This window comes from Exophiala viscosa, assembly GCF_022695815.1.
Source record: "Exophiala viscosa unplaced genomic scaffold EDD37scaffold_11, whole genome shotgun sequence".
Lineage (NCBI taxonomy): Eukaryota > Fungi > Ascomycota > Eurotiomycetes > Chaetothyriales > Herpotrichiellaceae > Exophiala > Exophiala viscosa.
Genome location: NW_026944363.1, coordinates 1,081,021 through 1,096,759, shown reverse-complemented (window position 1 = coordinate 1,096,759; position 15,739 = coordinate 1,081,021). Strand labels below are relative to the sequence as shown.

At 51.5% G+C, this 15,739-nt stretch overlaps 6 protein-coding genes across 6 annotated transcripts; 3 read left to right on the top strand and 3 right to left on the bottom strand.

Annotated features, from left to right (window-relative positions):
- Nucleotides 1-2,140: 2,140 nt before the first annotated feature.
- EDD37DRAFT_568643 (26S protease regulatory subunit 6B) lies at nt 2,141-3,560 on the top strand (the record flags this gene model as incomplete). Its single annotated transcript, XM_062814196.1, has 4 exons — nt 2,141-2,298; nt 2,352-2,393; nt 2,442-2,540; nt 2,591-3,560. 4 exons carry the CDS (start codon nt 2,141-2,143, stop codon nt 3,558-3,560), a joined length of 1,269 nt encoding a protein of 422 aa, XP_062667084.1.
- A 1,700-nt stretch (nt 3,561-5,260) lies between these two features.
- Nucleotides 5,261-7,398, top strand: EDD37DRAFT_148675 (activating transcription factor). Its single transcript, XM_062809649.1, has 4 exons — nt 5,261-5,570; nt 5,742-5,789; nt 5,851-6,889; nt 6,937-7,398. Exons 1-4 carry the CDS (start codon nt 5,459-5,461, stop codon nt 7,241-7,243), a joined length of 1,506 nt encoding a protein of 501 aa, XP_062667083.1. The 5' UTR covers nt 5,261-5,458; the 3' UTR covers nt 7,244-7,398.
- A 785-nt stretch (nt 7,399-8,183) lies between these two features.
- On the top strand, nt 8,184-9,679 carry EDD37DRAFT_639980 (L-iditol 2-dehydrogenase). The gene has a single exon (XM_062817210.1). The coding sequence runs from the start codon at nt 8,464-8,466 to the stop codon at nt 9,577-9,579; it is 1,116 nt and encodes a 371-aa protein (XP_062667082.1). The 5' UTR covers nt 8,184-8,463; the 3' UTR covers nt 9,580-9,679.
- Nucleotides 9,680-11,024, bottom strand: EDD37DRAFT_639979 (glycerate dehydrogenase). Its single transcript, XM_062817209.1, has one exon. It carries the CDS (start codon nt 10,940-10,942, stop codon nt 9,773-9,775), a length of 1,170 nt encoding a protein of 389 aa, XP_062667081.1. The 5' UTR covers nt 10,943-11,024; the 3' UTR covers nt 9,680-9,772.
- A 155-nt stretch (nt 11,025-11,179) lies between these two features.
- On the bottom strand, nt 11,180-12,829 carry EDD37DRAFT_639978 (hippurate hydrolase). The gene has a single exon (XM_062817208.1). It carries the CDS (start codon nt 12,743-12,745, stop codon nt 11,459-11,461), a length of 1,287 nt encoding a protein of 428 aa, XP_062667080.1. The 5' UTR covers nt 12,746-12,829; the 3' UTR covers nt 11,180-11,458.
- On the bottom strand, nt 12,830-15,610 carry EDD37DRAFT_639976 (histone-lysine N-methyltransferase ASH1L). Its single transcript, XM_062817207.1, has 2 exons — nt 13,909-15,610; nt 12,830-13,861 (listed from the first exon to the last, which is right to left on the bottom strand). Exons 1-2 carry the CDS (start codon nt 15,415-15,417, stop codon nt 13,073-13,075), a joined length of 2,298 nt encoding a protein of 765 aa, XP_062667079.1. The 5' UTR covers nt 15,418-15,610; the 3' UTR covers nt 12,830-13,072.
- Between the last annotated feature and the right edge of the window lie 129 nt (nt 15,611-15,739).

The following is a 15,739-nucleotide window of genomic DNA, read 5'->3' as shown; positions in this document are numbered from 1 at the left end:
TCGGCTAGTCGGGTGACCGTATCGGGCCCCCTAAAAATGGCCACCTGGCGCTTGTTGTCGTCGCCCTCCTTCAATTGGAGGAGTGTGTGGCCTTACCCACTTGTTGAGGTCGGTCAGCAGAATAAATGCAATGTCTGACAGGAAGAGAAGTCCCGGGATTTGTGAAGCCAAAGCTTTGTCCGACATACCATTTCTTCATGGCCTCTCACTGGAGTCTGCATGAGATAGATTTCTGTCACGACTAGCCAAATCAATGTCCTTTGGGGTTATTGTGCATGTCGTGGTAGGAATCATACTTTCCAAATCCCTTTTTTGATGAGATGCCCCCCTCTGCTCGCTTAATTGTGTAATTTCGCGGCATGCGTATCGTCGATACCGTCTTGATGTCTTGATGCAGAATCGAATCAGGAATCCAGGGTCGCACCAGATTCGTTTCGGGTTTAGACGCTTCCTCAGGTCTTCTTCCATCGGTCATGCCATAGATGAAAGCCATTTCATGGGCAGTGCGTTTTTCGTCCTCGGCTTCAGACCCAAAGACGTGGGTACACCACCGGCGGGTTTGTTATCTTCGAACCACATCGTGTGCAGTTTCTCAAGATTCGTTTAGATTGTTGATGCGAGTAAATGATGCTGCTGCACGAAGTGGCATCTCACCTGACAGGGTGGAGACAGGCGTCTGACCTGTTATAACGTTTTTGCTGGCTGTATATTGACAGAGGCGACTGCCTTCGACTGCCTGTGTTGCGTATAGTCTGCCATCAGGATTGGTTATGTGTGTGAGCAAAAGACGTAATTCTCCTGAGGTCTGCAGCATGCGAGAAAATCGGGATGGTAGGAAGAATATCGGCATGCGAACTTGGACAATCAGGAAGCGGTCGGTGTGCGCAAAAAGAAAGAAGCTACCTTCAGACGCAGCAGATGTCGAGAGCTTATAGTCTCCAGTCGTGCCTTACAAGCCATGCCTCATGGCAAGCAGGTAGATCTTGCCGTGATTGGAGGAATCCACGCAGTTAGTTCGCTCAATCTTGCATGGCTGAGTCTTTTTGGACACGAGTTCTTTGTCAAGTGTGTCACAGGAGCCCTACCAAGAAGAGATCCCTGCGAACCTGGCCTTCGGATCTTGTAACACCAACGTGATTCAACTCCTCTAGGCACATCTCACGCCCACGCCCACGCCCACGAGGGTTATGGGGAACTATCTTTTTAGGTGCATTGTCGGCTCCTCTTTTTCGGTTGACGGCCGACAATCTAAGTTCTAACGTACCACTTACGTTGTTCCATGGAACTCATGGGGCGCCTGTGGCCGTCTGCTTTGGCGGACTCCTTGTACGCATGTAGGGACCAGGGAGAGTCTAACAATGTTCATAAACCATCTTTGCTACAAGAAGGCAGGATTCTCTATTGTCTTGGACACAGAAAAGGATGGATCACCAGTGAACCGACTCGAAAATCTTGGGGGCGGGATCTCCCTTTTCACGCTTTTCCGAGCTGAGCGATCTAGGACGACCTCTCAGATGGAGGAGTACCAGGTGCGGACTGTATAGTCACTCATGACTACTTTTCGTTGCAGATTGCAAGGTAAGAGGAGCTTTGCCTCAGGCGACCAGGATCCAACATATGGCGGCTGTGGCGGTACTGGGTACGAGTATTGACTTGACAATTTCAGAGCCAGCTTCTCGCAGCAGACGGTGGTACTCTGTGGGTGGCTTCATATAGATACGGAGCGTTCTCGTAGAAAAGTGAACAGCCACAGTACCCGAACCATCGTTACAGAGCGTGTGGTGATCGAGCAAGACCAGGTAAACGGATAGTGCTTCTCCAGAACAGACAACAAGACAATGTGTGAGACTGAGAGTCCCAACGACGTTCCGGCGAAGTCGGGTTGCGGAGGCCGCCTCGGAAGGTTCCTTACTAAACCTGCGTCAGGCTTAGTGCCATATCTCCATCTTGGCAACGCGTTCGATGGCCGCCTTTGAACTTCAGGGCTTCACGGCCTGCGATTGACGGTTTCGACGATTCCTGCACAAGACTCCTGCAACCTCAAACTGCAGCTTGTCCGCAAAAGTTTCAAAGTTCCTTCCTACCTCCTGCTAGACTGACAACCTCGCAACCCGTCCAAAGCTGTATCAAAGCTGCAATCATGGGAGACGTGCTTGTTGACAATCCCATTCATACCATTCCACCTCATAAGAAGCAACCCATCGCAGACTCTATTCCGGACATCGACTCGTTAGAAGGGGTTGGGGCAGATGGCAGTGACGAATACTCCACACTGAAGAGATTGCAAAGACACCTGGAGTGCGTGCAGTTTTGCCTTTGATGCAAGACCGCCACAGCTGATGCAAGGACAGATATATCAAACTACAAGAAGAATATATCAAAGATGAGCAGAGGTATGGCAAACATCCGGCGAACCCTATCAGAAGCTGACATGAACTCAGATCGCTCAAGCGCGAACTGGTACGGGCACAGGAAGAGATCAAGCGGATTCAGAGCGTTCCGCTTGTGATCGGCCAATTCATGGAAGCCATTGATCAGACGTGAGTCAGTCAGCATCTTCTCGCAGGCTTCAGATACTGATTTCGTGTAGTACGGGTATTGTCCAATCCTCTACGGGCTCCAACTATGTCGTCCGCATCCTCTCTACTCTCGACCGCGAGAAGCTCAAGCCATCGTCCTCCGTTGCGCTCCATAGACACTCCAACTCCCTTGTCGACATCCTCCCGCCGGAAGCCGACTCTTCCATAGCTATGCTTGGGGCTGATGAAAAGCCCGATGTTACCTACGCAGATGTGGGAGGACTAGATATGCAAAAGCAGGAAATTCGAGAGGCAGTCGAACTGCCCTTGACTCACTTCGACCTCTACAAACAGATTGGTATCGATCCTCCACGCGGTGTTCTACTGTATGGTCCTCCAGGTACGGGCAAGACCATGTTGGTCAAAGCGGTGGCCAACAGCACAACCGCGAACTTTATACGAGTGGTGGGCTCCGAATTTGTGCAGAAATACCTGGGAGAGGGACCTCGAATGGTGCGAGATGTCTTCCGAATGGCCCGCGAGAATTCTCCGGCCATCATCTTCATTGACGAAATCGATGCGATTGCGACCAAGCGATTCGACGCGCAGACAGGTGCGGACCGAGAAGTGCAACGTATTCTGCTGGAGTTGCTCAATCAGATGGATGGTTTCGATCAAACCAGCAACGTCAAGGTCATCATGGCCACCAACCGAGCAGACACCCTGGATCCCGCGCTTCTTCGACCCGGACGATTGGACCGAAAGATCGAGTTTCCATCCCTACGTGATCGCCGAGAGCGTCGATTGATATTCAGTACGATAGCGAGCAAGATGTCTCTTTCGCCTGAAGTTGACTTGGACTCGCTGATAGTGCGGAACGACCCGTTGTCTGGAGCCATCATTGCAGCAATCATGCAAGAGGCAGGGTTGAGAGCAGTCCGAAAGAATCGTTACAACATCATACAAGCGGATTTGGAAGATGCTTATTCGAGTCAAGTCAAGGGAGCACAGGAAGCCGACAAGTTCGATTTCTACAAGTGATGTCAAAGAACTGCAGGGGCAACAAACTATCCAGCATTCATGGTCTGGCCTCCAAGGAGCTTAGATGCATCATTAGCAGGCGTTTCTCAAGGGGAGAACTGTGCAAATAGGGTGATACGACTTGTAGAATAGCACCACTTCCAAAAGAACACTTTTGGTCATTCCGTCTTACTGGTGTACATTGGTCCACCTATCAAGCATAATGTACCTCAGGGTTGCACGTTCTGATGAAGGTCAATTCTCCGGACGATCTATCCCAAGCCATGTATCATTGGTCCCTCTAGACCGATAGCATGCCGGCATGCATATGCAGCAAAATTGAGTTAAGTATATTCAGAGACCATTCGTTCCTTCAAGGATAGAACTCGGCTTCCAGATCTCTGGAACCTGAGGCTATAATATCCGGATACACCAATATTCGACAATATACACTCATTGCGTCATGGTTGTGTGGGGCTCCAGGTGTATTATAAATGCATGGTAAATGCACACGACAGGCATGCCCTCCAGTAATGGCAAGCTTGCGATAAGAGCACCGTTTCGAGACAGCCGTTCTTCAGAGAGGTATGTTGCAGACAGAGCATGACCATGAGGGACGTGGCACAGAAATATAATACCTAGCAGTGCCCCGGCATTTGTAGAATTAGACGTAGATAGTATCAGTCGCATGGCAGCAGTACCTGTCGTTTCCAGGGACCCGGTTGGTGATGTTAGGGGAGTGTCTTAAGCGATATGGCAACGGCCTGGTGTCGGCCTTTCTTTGGAAACACAACTCAGACAGGTGCGCGGCGAATGGCAAGAAGAGGAAATTCAACGTCTGACGGGACAGACGATGACACCTTAACCTGGAATGGGTTTGGCGTCCACAACTAAAGATTTTTGAGGAATGGATTGCGTCAGAAGTGTTTCCTCATCACCGAAACCCCATCGATTCCATTCCGTCCATCCATTCAGTAGAGAGGCACCTTCCTATTGAATCAATAATATCCTCGGTAGTTGAGGCTGCTCTGGTTATTCATATCACTAGTACCTCGTACTTCTCTCAAGTACTCTTCTGTGTGCTGAGGTCATTTGGATTTTTCACTTTTTCAACTTTCCCATTCCAATTCTTCCAAGCCTCGTGCACGCACCTCTGTCTAGCGAGGCTAACCACGAAGCCCTGGTCACAATATTAATTCGGATTCAATCAATTGAGCAGTCACGGGGGGATCTGACAGCTGTGCGGATACCAGAAACGAAGTCAACTTTTGCCGTTCACTGTACTCTCTGCTGCGGTGGCCCCAAGTTGAAGGTGGGAATTGTCTGTGTATCACCTTATACGTCATCACCTTTTTACGCCTACGCCACGCCCCCTCCGGAGTCCGCGCGCATTGGGAATCTCGCTTACAACCACCAACGCTCAATTCATCTTTCGACACAGATTTATTGCAGGTCGCGCGGGAAAACCATACGAAATTAATAGGAAGTGGTACTGGGAAGGAGTATTACTCTGTTCTTTGCATCGAGAATTTTTAGGTGAGTTAAGCGACAGTTGTCACCCCCGTATCCGTGCTCTTTTGTGCAAGCCGGGTCCAATTTCCGCGCCATGATGGGATGGTGGGTGGATTAAGTGGCAATCCAACTGCTTCTTCGATGGCTGGCGATCGCCATCTTCTGCCGACTTCCCTGGCTGACACGTCTCTGATTCGCAGGCTCCCAATCGCCCACATTGCTAGGCCTGCTTGGTCGAAGTCAACCCTGTTCCCTCGCGTTTTTCCACCCCCCAAGCCTGCTCCTCGCTCGCCCGCCCTACCAGAGTATATGAGGCGCCAACGCCTACCCAGTTCTATCGACGTCACTTTTGCAACGACTGACGTTGTTTCCTCCATCTACGTATTGCTTCATCACAACCCGACAATATGGCGAGCGCCGCGGTCGCAACTCAACCATCACAACAACACCTTGGGGCTGGCCCAACTTCTCGTACCTCATCGCCTATGGACAACAAGAAGAATAATGTGAAACAGCAATGTGAGTCTCATCCTTGCCCCCCTTATCGTGAAAAATTCTTCCGCGTACTCATACCCGCCATACCAACATCATGCCATCATCATCACCATCCCAGCGCATTGAGAATTATCATCCAATGCATATACCCGGCGCATGTATACATAATAATCTTATGCTAACGAAATTTTGCAGCTTCCTCGGCAAAGACCTCACCTGTCCAGCCCAAGTCGTCGCTACCAGGTACGCGTCGCCACGCCGACTCTGATCCCTTGTAAAACCACATCACTGACTCCAACACCAGAAGACTCACAACCGACCTCGCTGGGCGAAGACTCAAAGCCCATTGCTCAAGCGACAGAACCACTCGCGCCGCCGCCGCGTCCTGCGCCCACCAATCCTGCGGAAACACCAGATTATTTCTCGGCGCTCCACAACAACTCTATCGCAGAATTCAATCCTTTTGAACAATCATTCGGAGCGCCTTCAACAGAAACACCGGGAAAGACACTCTTACCACCTGTCGCTTCTCTCACATCACCTGCACTCCCTGGCACCAGCTCAGCTGGCGGATACAATTGGCAAAGCTCATTACGCTCGGGGCCCTTGAGCCCTGCTATGCTGGCTGGACCACAACAGGGTGACTACTTTGACAGTATTGGTCGCGGCTTTCCCACACCCAACGAGTCATCCCTTCGGACTGGCTTGACTCCTGGCGGTGGCGGATCTATGTTTCCGGCGCCCAGTCCTAATTCACAAGCACTCTTCAACTCATTGCAAAGTGGTGGTGCCACACCTGGTACCCTTGACTTCCATCGTACTGCTATGAATGCAGCTGCACGAAACAAGAACAACCAATTTGCCAACACATCTAACCCCCAAGAAGCTCTTCCCAAAAACAACATGGATGCACAACATGATGCAACAGATGCCGCCAATGGCTTGTTTATGCTAGCCAAGGGAGGTCAGCCAAACAACCAGTTCGCCGTTCCCAACACCGTGCAAACGTCAGCACCCACACGTAATGGCCAGGATCAGAAACAAATTTCCGAGAATGGTGATAGTCCCGAGAGTCATGAGGACACTAAGCCCGCTCGTGGCGGTCGTGGCAAGAAGGTCAAGGCCGAACCTGCCAACAATCGACGGAAGTCTGAGGTCAGTGCAAAAGGGAGCAACAAACGAGCCAAGGGCAATTCTGGTGTTGCCATTGTCGACCCTGCTCTTGAGCCCCCCGATGAGGACGACGACAGCGACATGGACATGGATGAAGAGGAACCCAAACATCCCAGTGGCAGAAAGATGACGGACGAGGAGAAGCGAAGAAACTTCCTCGAACGCAACCGGTAAGTGCGTTCATATCATCGCTATCACAGTGGCTAACCCATGCCAGTATCGCTGCGTTGAAATGTCGACAGAGAAAGAAACAGTGGCTGGCTAACCTCCAAGCCAAGGTCGAAATGTACTCTGCTGAAAACGACAGCCTCAACACCCAGGTTGGTCAACTCCACGACGAGATCCGCAACCTTCGTACCCTATTGATGGGTCACAAGGACTGCCCTGTTGGTCATGCTCAAGGCATTGGTCAATTCTTGAGCGGTATGCAGGATCCCAATGGATTCGCAAATCAACACGTGAATCCATATGGTATGGCTATGCAAAATGGCCCACAGATGCAGCAGGCCATGCAGAGGTCGTGACCATCGGTACTTTCGGCATAGCTTCGGCATAGCTTGGGCTACAAAGATGTTGTTGGTGTTCGATATGACTAATTTAGAATCACGACTTCAACTCCTATCTCTGTCAAGTATTGGCAGACTTCAGAAGAAAAGCTGGGGCATCATCGGGTCCTTCGGCAATCCCTCACCTTGCTTTCAACTCTTACCCCTGTGCCATTGGAAGTCTGGCCATTATGCAACAGGTTGACTTTCACGAATTGCAACAATTTAAGTTTTTATCACTGTTTCCTTGTACATAAAATCACGGGTTCTGTACAGCAAAAGAAGGGGATGCTGTGGCGGCCATGGTTTTCATGCGTCTTATGCGTCACGCAAACACAGCACATGTGTGCAGTGGGCAGGAAAGGAGGATGCAAAGAGGTACATGGTGCCCCAGAAATGGCCTCCTGGGTGGGTTGCTGATCTGTTTTAACATACGGCAGGAGTATCAGGACAAAGAGCCATCACTTGGGCTCGTTATATGGCAGCTTATTCTAGGACCTGGTAACATCCAATTGATGAACGTTAAAAGCTGTGCATTGCACCCTCCACATTTTGCAAAAAGCATTGTGAACGCGGCTTCGTGACCTGATCTTCCAAGCAAATATTGATTGGCATCGATAAATCTGGGGAGGCTGTATCGAAAGCAGTCTTGTTTCAACCCTTAATATGGGCTTCAGTCTCAGGCTGGTGTCACTGAAGTCAAGTATGTACACCAAGTTTCGCTCGGTCGGTCTCAATACATTCTGGCTCTATACCAGTGTCGCCCTGTCACCCTTCAAGAGGTGTTGATGAGAGGCCCGTACTGATGTCGCTGAAAAAGGAAATATTGCGGCGGTCCACGGCCCGCATGCTGTTCCTGTCAACGGCTACCCACATAACATCCGTCGTCATTTCTGGGTACCCCATACCAAACATGCTCGGTTCGCTGGAATGAGTCCCGGGGCAGGATACGAGGGGCACTCGGTATCGCGTTCTGCTCTGGTGAGGTAGGAAAGTACATAAAGAAAACTTACACAAGGCCGCCGTCACTCCTTCGTTCCCGACTTGTCCTTTCTTTGCTACCTTGCGTTTCTGCGTCTAGTCTCAAAAGCCGTCTATACCCCGCACAGATATACCTGTCTTTGCCATTGACTTGCTAATAGTGAGCTCCTCACACTCTGGGGGATTGCCAACTAGACTACCTTCCCCCTTTCAGCACGATGAGCACCACGACCACCGAACTCGAACCTACCAAGTCCAACATCGGCGTCTTTACCAACCCCAAGCATGATCTTTGGGTGGCAGAGACCTCGCCCTCGCTGCAGGAAGTGCAAGCAGGCCAGGATCTGAAAGAGGGAGAAGTCTACATCGCAGTCAAATCGACGGGTATCTGTGGTTCGGACGTCCACTTCTGGCATGCGGGATGTATAGGCCCTATGATCGTCGAGGGCGACCACATCCTCGGGCACGAATCCGCGGGCACTATCCTCGCTGTCCACCCCTCAGTCACGTCGTTAAAACCGGGCGACAGAGTGGCCATCGAGCCCAACATTCCCTGCTTCAAGTGCGAACCATGTCTGACGGGACGGTACAATGGATGCGAGAGTGTCGAGTTCTTGAGCACACCCCCCGTTCACGGGTTACTGAGACGATACGTCAAGCACCCCGCCGTATGGTGCCACAAGATCGGCGACATGAGCTTCGAGAATGGAAGTCTGCTGGAACCGCTCTCCGTCGCGCTTGCAGGGATGGAGCGCGCTGGTGTCAGGCTCGGCGACCCAGTCTTGATATGCGGCGCCGGTCCCATCGGTCTCGTTACGTTATTGTGCTGTCAAGCGGCGGGTGCGTGTCCGATTGTCATCACCGACATCGATGAGGGGAGATTGAAATTCGCCAAGTCGCTTGTTCCACGCGTTTCGACGTTCAAGATACCCATGGGGAAGTCGCCGGAGGAGTGTGCAGAGGGCATAATTGAGAGTATGGGGGGCATCAAGCCTCGCGTGGCGATGGAGTGCACGGGTGTTGAGAGCAGTGTCGCCAGCGCCATATGGAGCGTGAGATTCGGTGGGAAAGTGTTTATCATTGGTGTGGGCAAGAACGAGATGAAAGTGCCGTTTATGAGGCTGAGTACCCAGGAGATCGACCTGCAGTATCAGTATCGGTACAGCAATACTTGGCCCAAGGCGATTCGGCTGGTGGAGAGTGGAGTGATCAATATGGATAAGCTGGTCACTCATCGGTATAACATGAGTGATGCGCTTGCTGCGTTCAAGACGGCTAGTGATCCTAAGAGCGGGGCTATCAAGGTGCAGATCAAGAATGATGATAGTTTATAGTTGAAGGTACCTTATGGTGATGGACATGGGAAAGTCCTTCGATGAAATGTACATTTTGGACATAGCAGGAGCTGGACATGCATATTCTGAATTGGACATAGCTCTTTTCTGGCATGTAGTATTCATGGTCTGCTGGCCTTGACATCCTATGTACTTTGGCCTGCGATTATGGATGCTAGTAATCAGTCATTGATCAAGAAATGACCTTCTTCACCTCCCCACCAGCCAACCACCCCCTCACACTTTCAGCCTGCTGCTCATACCAACTATGCATCGTCTCCTCCTCGACATACCCCATATGCGGACTGACCAAAACCTTCGACCGGCCCTTCACACCCCAATACCCGTCCCGGCGCCACGGACTATCCTTAGGCAAGGGTTCCGTATCATATACATCGAGTCCGGCGGCGCGAATCTTGTTGTGTTCCAAGGCATCAACCAGGCTTGCTTCATCAATCAGTGGTCCACGCGAAGTATTGACCAAAATAGCACTGGATTTCATGGCCTCTAGTTCTTCTGCGCCGACAATGCCGCGCGAGCGCTCACTCAGGACGTAGTGCACGCTCAAAACGTCTGCTTGCGAAAACAGTTCGTGCTTGCTGCTGGCAACCTTGAACGAACCTGCTGGTAGACCGCGTGCTTTGGCCGCTTCGTCGGCTTTCTCTTGCGTCAGGCTGGACGACCACGCGAGCACTTTCATGCCGAATCCCAGAATGCCAGTGACAGCGGCTTGGGTCCCGAGTTTACCTAGACCGAGCAGGCCGAGGGTTCTGCCGGCAAGAGGGAGGGCCAGGCCCGGTTGCCACCCTCCCTGTCTGATGGAAGTGTCGCCTTCGACCAGGGTCTTTGAGAGACCAAGGATGAGAGACCATGTCATTTCATTGGTGGCGTCGTAGCCCTTGACGGCGTTGGGCTTGGGGCCGGTACCGAGGTACACTACATTCTTGGATTTCAGGGTCGCAGTGTCGATGGAGGCATTCTTCATGCCTGTTGTTAGCAAGAGCTTGAGGTTGGGTAGGGCACTGAGAACGCTGGCTGGGAGGATTGTGCGTTCGCGCATGGTCGATATTATGGTGAAGGGGGTCAGGCGCTCGATTAGCGCTTGATGTTCGGATGGGATGCACGTGTTGAGTGTGTCGGGGAAGCTCTGGATTTCTAGTTGGGAGGACAAATGGGAGAAGTATGACTCTGCGATGCCGGCGTAGTCGTCCAGGATGGCGATTTTGTGCTGCTGGGAAGACATTGTTGTGGTTGTCCTGGTGTGGGATACTGGTGGAGCTGGTGATGATAGTGTGCTGGGATTTAGAAGGGCGGATGCTGTGATGCTGAGGCGCTGGGTTGCTTTTTGTGTCAGGCTTTTCATAGAACGGACGAAGTCAATAGAGGTCAACAGTGTGCCGTCCAAGGTCTGTATGTCCAGAGAACGAGTAAATGTACCAAGATACTCAGATTGAAGTTGGGGTAATATGGGGACGAATGCATTAAGGGCGATGATATACGAGGTTGTTCGGCCATTCTCCGCAGAACATCGATGGCGTGCGCATTTCAAAGCATTTGCCGATACCGGCATCATTTCAGGACTCGCGGCTGGGACTTACATGGTGACACTGTGAGATTTCATCGAAACCCCCGGTATAGAAGATGAAGCTGTGCGATTGACCAGGGGAGTGGTCGAAATGAGGGAGTAGTATCAAAATTAAGATAGAGAAGCAAATAAATATTCCTGCGAAACGACGATCTGACAGTCGGTTCTTTTCACACCAACCACCTCCTGATCTCGTACCACTCAAGCATATAGAAGATTAAGTGGACATAGCCTCAGCATATGCGTTTTGATTCATTCATCGTCATCGTCAATACAGGCGTTGTCATCTCCTGTTCATTTTGCTAGATAACTCAACGCCGCGACGACCATAGCATCCACTCCCGTCTTTATGGTCGGCTCGATGACCGGCGCAAAGAACGGACTATGGTTGACAGGAATATTGTGCTCTTCGCCCTTCTTCACCTTCTCCTCATACATGTCCTTATCGTGCCCGCCAAAAAACCAGAAGCAATATGGTCGATCGACCGCTGAGCCCAGGATGCCAAAATCCTCACTGCCCAGTACGTTTTTGAGATTCGGCTCGTGCTCGTCGCCAAAGTAGGCCGAAAAGGATTTGTTGATCGTGGCCACCACTTCTGGATCGTTGTCAGTCAGCGGGAATGACGACGATGGCTCAATGGTGGCCTCCTTGGGAGACCGTCCCGCCATACACTCCGCGTCCACGATCCGTTTGACCGATGCGAGGATGTGATCGCGCCACTCGGTACTGAAGGTGCGGATGTTGATCTTGAGCACCGCTTCATCCGAGATGACGTTCTCCGTGCTGCCGGCCTGTAATGCGCCCACGGTCACAACGGCCGTTTCGTCGGGAGGAACCTCCCGCGACACGATGGTCTGAAGTCGGACCACGATATGACTTGCAATCACCACGGGGTCGATCGTCTTGTGTGGCATCGACCCGTGCCCGCCGCTGCCGTAGATGGTGACCTTGAAACTGTCCGCTGCGGACATGGTGGGACCAGCTCGTGTAGCGGTTTTGCCCGCTTGAAGAGGAAAGACATGGTGTCCCAGAACGACGTCCGGGATCGGGCATGCGTACTTCGATTTGTCGTAGAGGCCGTCGTCGACCATGGCTCGCGCACCGCTGCCCCGTTCTTCCGCTGGCTGGAAGAGGAAGATAATCGTGCCTGACCAGGTCGATTGGGCGGCGATCAAGGTCTCTGCCGCGGCAAGGCCACAAGTAATGTGGAAGTCGTGACCGCAGGCATGCATGACAGGCTTGACTTGGCCGTCTGTATCGAGCATGGTTTTGGTGCTTGCGTAGGACAGGCCAGTCTTTTCTTGGATTGGAAGAGCGTCGATATCTGCACGAAGCAGAATGGTCTTGCCTGGACCATTCTTGAGAATGGCAATCTGCCCGTGCCCACCGATGCCGGTTCTGATGTCGAGTTCGCTGGATAGCTCCTTGAGCCGCGACGTGATTAGTGCTGCTGTCTCCTTCTCCTGAGTAGATAGCTCCCCATTGGCGTGGCAGTGCTTGTACAGCTCCTCGTACGGTCCTAGTTTGGGTCGATACTTGTCAATGATAGAAGAGAATGAAGATGAAGTTGACGAAGCCATGTTTTGTACAGTCGCTGCCGTGCCTTCAACAGAGTTTAATTGTCGCGGGCGAATTACGAGGGGTGTCGGCTGAAAGAAAATGGATATAAAGGTTGGTTGTGGTATATGCTTGTGATGTGCCGATGCTTCTCCACGAAACAGGAGAAGTCCGCCCATGGGGCAACGTAGTAACCCTCTTCATTGCTCATTCCTTCAATGATGGAGTAATCTGAAATCAAACCCAGCACGACATCCATAACATTTTCGTCCACAACCTCCAAGCTGCGACTTCTTGCGCCATCGCCAGGGTGTCTGCTTCAAAGGTTCCCTGCATGCTCTGTACCTGGTTCACAGTATCTCATCTTCGTCCATCACCGTTCTGATCGTCCTATCCTTCCCACTATTACCTCCACGAACAGTCCTCACAACTCGACTTCTGACACTCGATGCTTTCTCGCGCAAGCTGGATGACCGAACCGGCACCTTGGGTCTATCAGCCGGATTCTCTTTCGGGATCAACGCCTTTGAAGACGACGTAGATACCACTCTGGCTTTGATTGTTTTGCTCTTAGCAGTGGCAACAAGTCGCCCGAGCTTCGAAGGCTGCCTCGTCAGACCACCAAGAGCTGTCATGCTGCCTTTTCGACTGACGACTTGCTTGATCAACTTCACCTTTCGAACTTGAATTGGACTGTTGCCAGTGGACTTGTAGACCTTTGCTTTGGGCGCGGCAATCTTGGCCTTCTTGGTGATGCGGCTCACACCTTCCTCTATCGCCTCGGTGATCTTTCTTTTCGCTCCCGCAAGTTTGCCGCTCTTCTTAACCTCTTCCTCTGAACTCTTCTGTTTCCGTTCCTCCTTTGATCGTGGTCCTAGGACTCCACGGCAGTTGTCGGCACCACATCTGCATGCCTGCACGTTCTTCTGAGAATATGGATCGAAATTGTAGTCATAGGTCAGTTCTTCACCCGTCATGATACCACGATCACCAGCAAAGAGTGCCATTCGAGGCTTGCCATTGACGGTCCACTTCTCCATCCTACAATTGGGAGCGCACGAATGGTTGACGAATCGTGCGATAGATCCGCGAGTGGCATCGATAATCATGTTTTGATCGAATAGCATGAGATAGTAGCACTGTAGCCAGTCAGTAAAGTCGGAAATCCGCTGCATGCAGTACCCACCTCGTTTTTCTTATACATGGTGTGCATTCTCTTCTCGCATTCCTCCTGTGTGATGATCTCGCCTGTATACTCCACGATGACCTGGTTGGGTTCGAAGGTCCGATTGCTGCGTACACCATAACCCCTGTCTTCGGTCTTGATGACTTCCACTCCAACATTGTATTTTCCACCCTTCTTGACTCGCTGCTTGAGCCCTTCAAATGGCCGATTGCCACATTGCTCCGGCGTGAGGTTGCAATTCCGTTCATCGCACTCGTAGAACATATAACGGTTCATACAATCCTGATCACAGCCATTTTCAGGCTTACACATGCAGCTGGAGTGTTCTTCGAACTTAGACACACGCCAGAATTGAGCTGCGTCGCCAACAAAGACGTTCTTGTTCACTTTCTTCCACTCATCCGGTTTGGGCTGCCCAGAAGGCAGAGGAGAGAAGATATCAAACGGTAGTTTAAAGTCTCGGCCTTGCTTCAGAAGGCGCTCGCCAGCGTACATAGGCAGCGGCAGAGCTTTATTCTCTCTGGGTGGCTCAGAGGTTCCGACGCTTTTGCGCTTGTTCTTGTTCTCGGTCGAAATCCTTGGTTGACCTGCGTACAGCCCGGTCGAGAGCCATTTCTTCTCCCGTCGTCGTGGAAGGGTTTTTGGTTGAGGTGATTCTTCGGGTAGGAGAGACCCGGCCTGGCTGACACGTGGTTTCTTCGTCTTGGGCTCTGAAAGAACAGCTTCTGATGCCATACTGCCCATAGTCTTCCTCGTGCTGGTTCTTGACTCCGGAGCCCTGTCTTTCCTCTTTCCCAATACAGTGCTGGCAATATTCGCAACCAGCCCTCCAGCCCTCTCAAGGACAGGCATGCGGAAAGATCTTCTGGTGGCCTCTTTCTCTGCCGTCAAGCGTCTCTCCTTCCATAGTTTGTTGTTCTCCTCCATTTTTGCTTTCTTCGCTTCGGCTCTCTCTTCTCGCACACGTTGCTCTTCCTCATCTTCGGGATCATTTGTGAGTACTGTATCCTCCATTGCAGTGTCGCGTTCGTCGTCCAAGACGCCCTTCTTTCCTTTCGAGAATACTTCGCTCATGTTCCACGGCAAGTCCAGGGCAGCAATGCCTTCTTTGACCAGTGTTGACTGACTTGCGTTGTCCATGTTGACCAGAGTCTCCCCACTTACAGTCCTGGTTTTGAGACTCTCATCCTCGGCGCTTGTCACAAGCACATCCTGACTGCCACGTCTTGTCACGCGTTGACTTACGCGTCGTGCTCGTCCTTTAGGCACTTGGTTCATTCGAACCACTTGAGCATCAAGGATAGACACGTCACACGAGCTTTCGGACGGGGTTGGCAACTGCGTTGGTAGGGGAGCAAGTACCACGATGGTGTCTGGATCGGTTTCGGAGGACGTCGAGCTGGCTGTTCTCGCCATATGCGGAGGACCACTCATGGAGCCGATGGGCTTGGTCTCAACATTATCTGCTCTTGACTTGTAAAAACTCAGTAAGCTCTGTCGGAGAGGCATACTGAGTAGGTAAATTTAAGGGCAGGTCGACGCGTCGAATAGTCCGAATGAGCCGCGTAAACTGCTGGGGAAAGTGCGGGAATGGCTAGTAAAAGGATCGCAATAACATGAACGCGTGAAGCAGGGTTGTAAATGCGTGGTTGTAAACAAAGAGTGGTTGAAATGTGGGAGATAGCCTTATGTATCAAGTTGCAAGCGTACGAAGCAGCTAAGAAGTTATAAGAGGGTCTCCAGCCGCATCGACCAACGACCACGGGGCCCGGCGTGAACAGACCGCAAATTGACCAAACACACGACAACATTCCGCTTTGAAACATTCCCT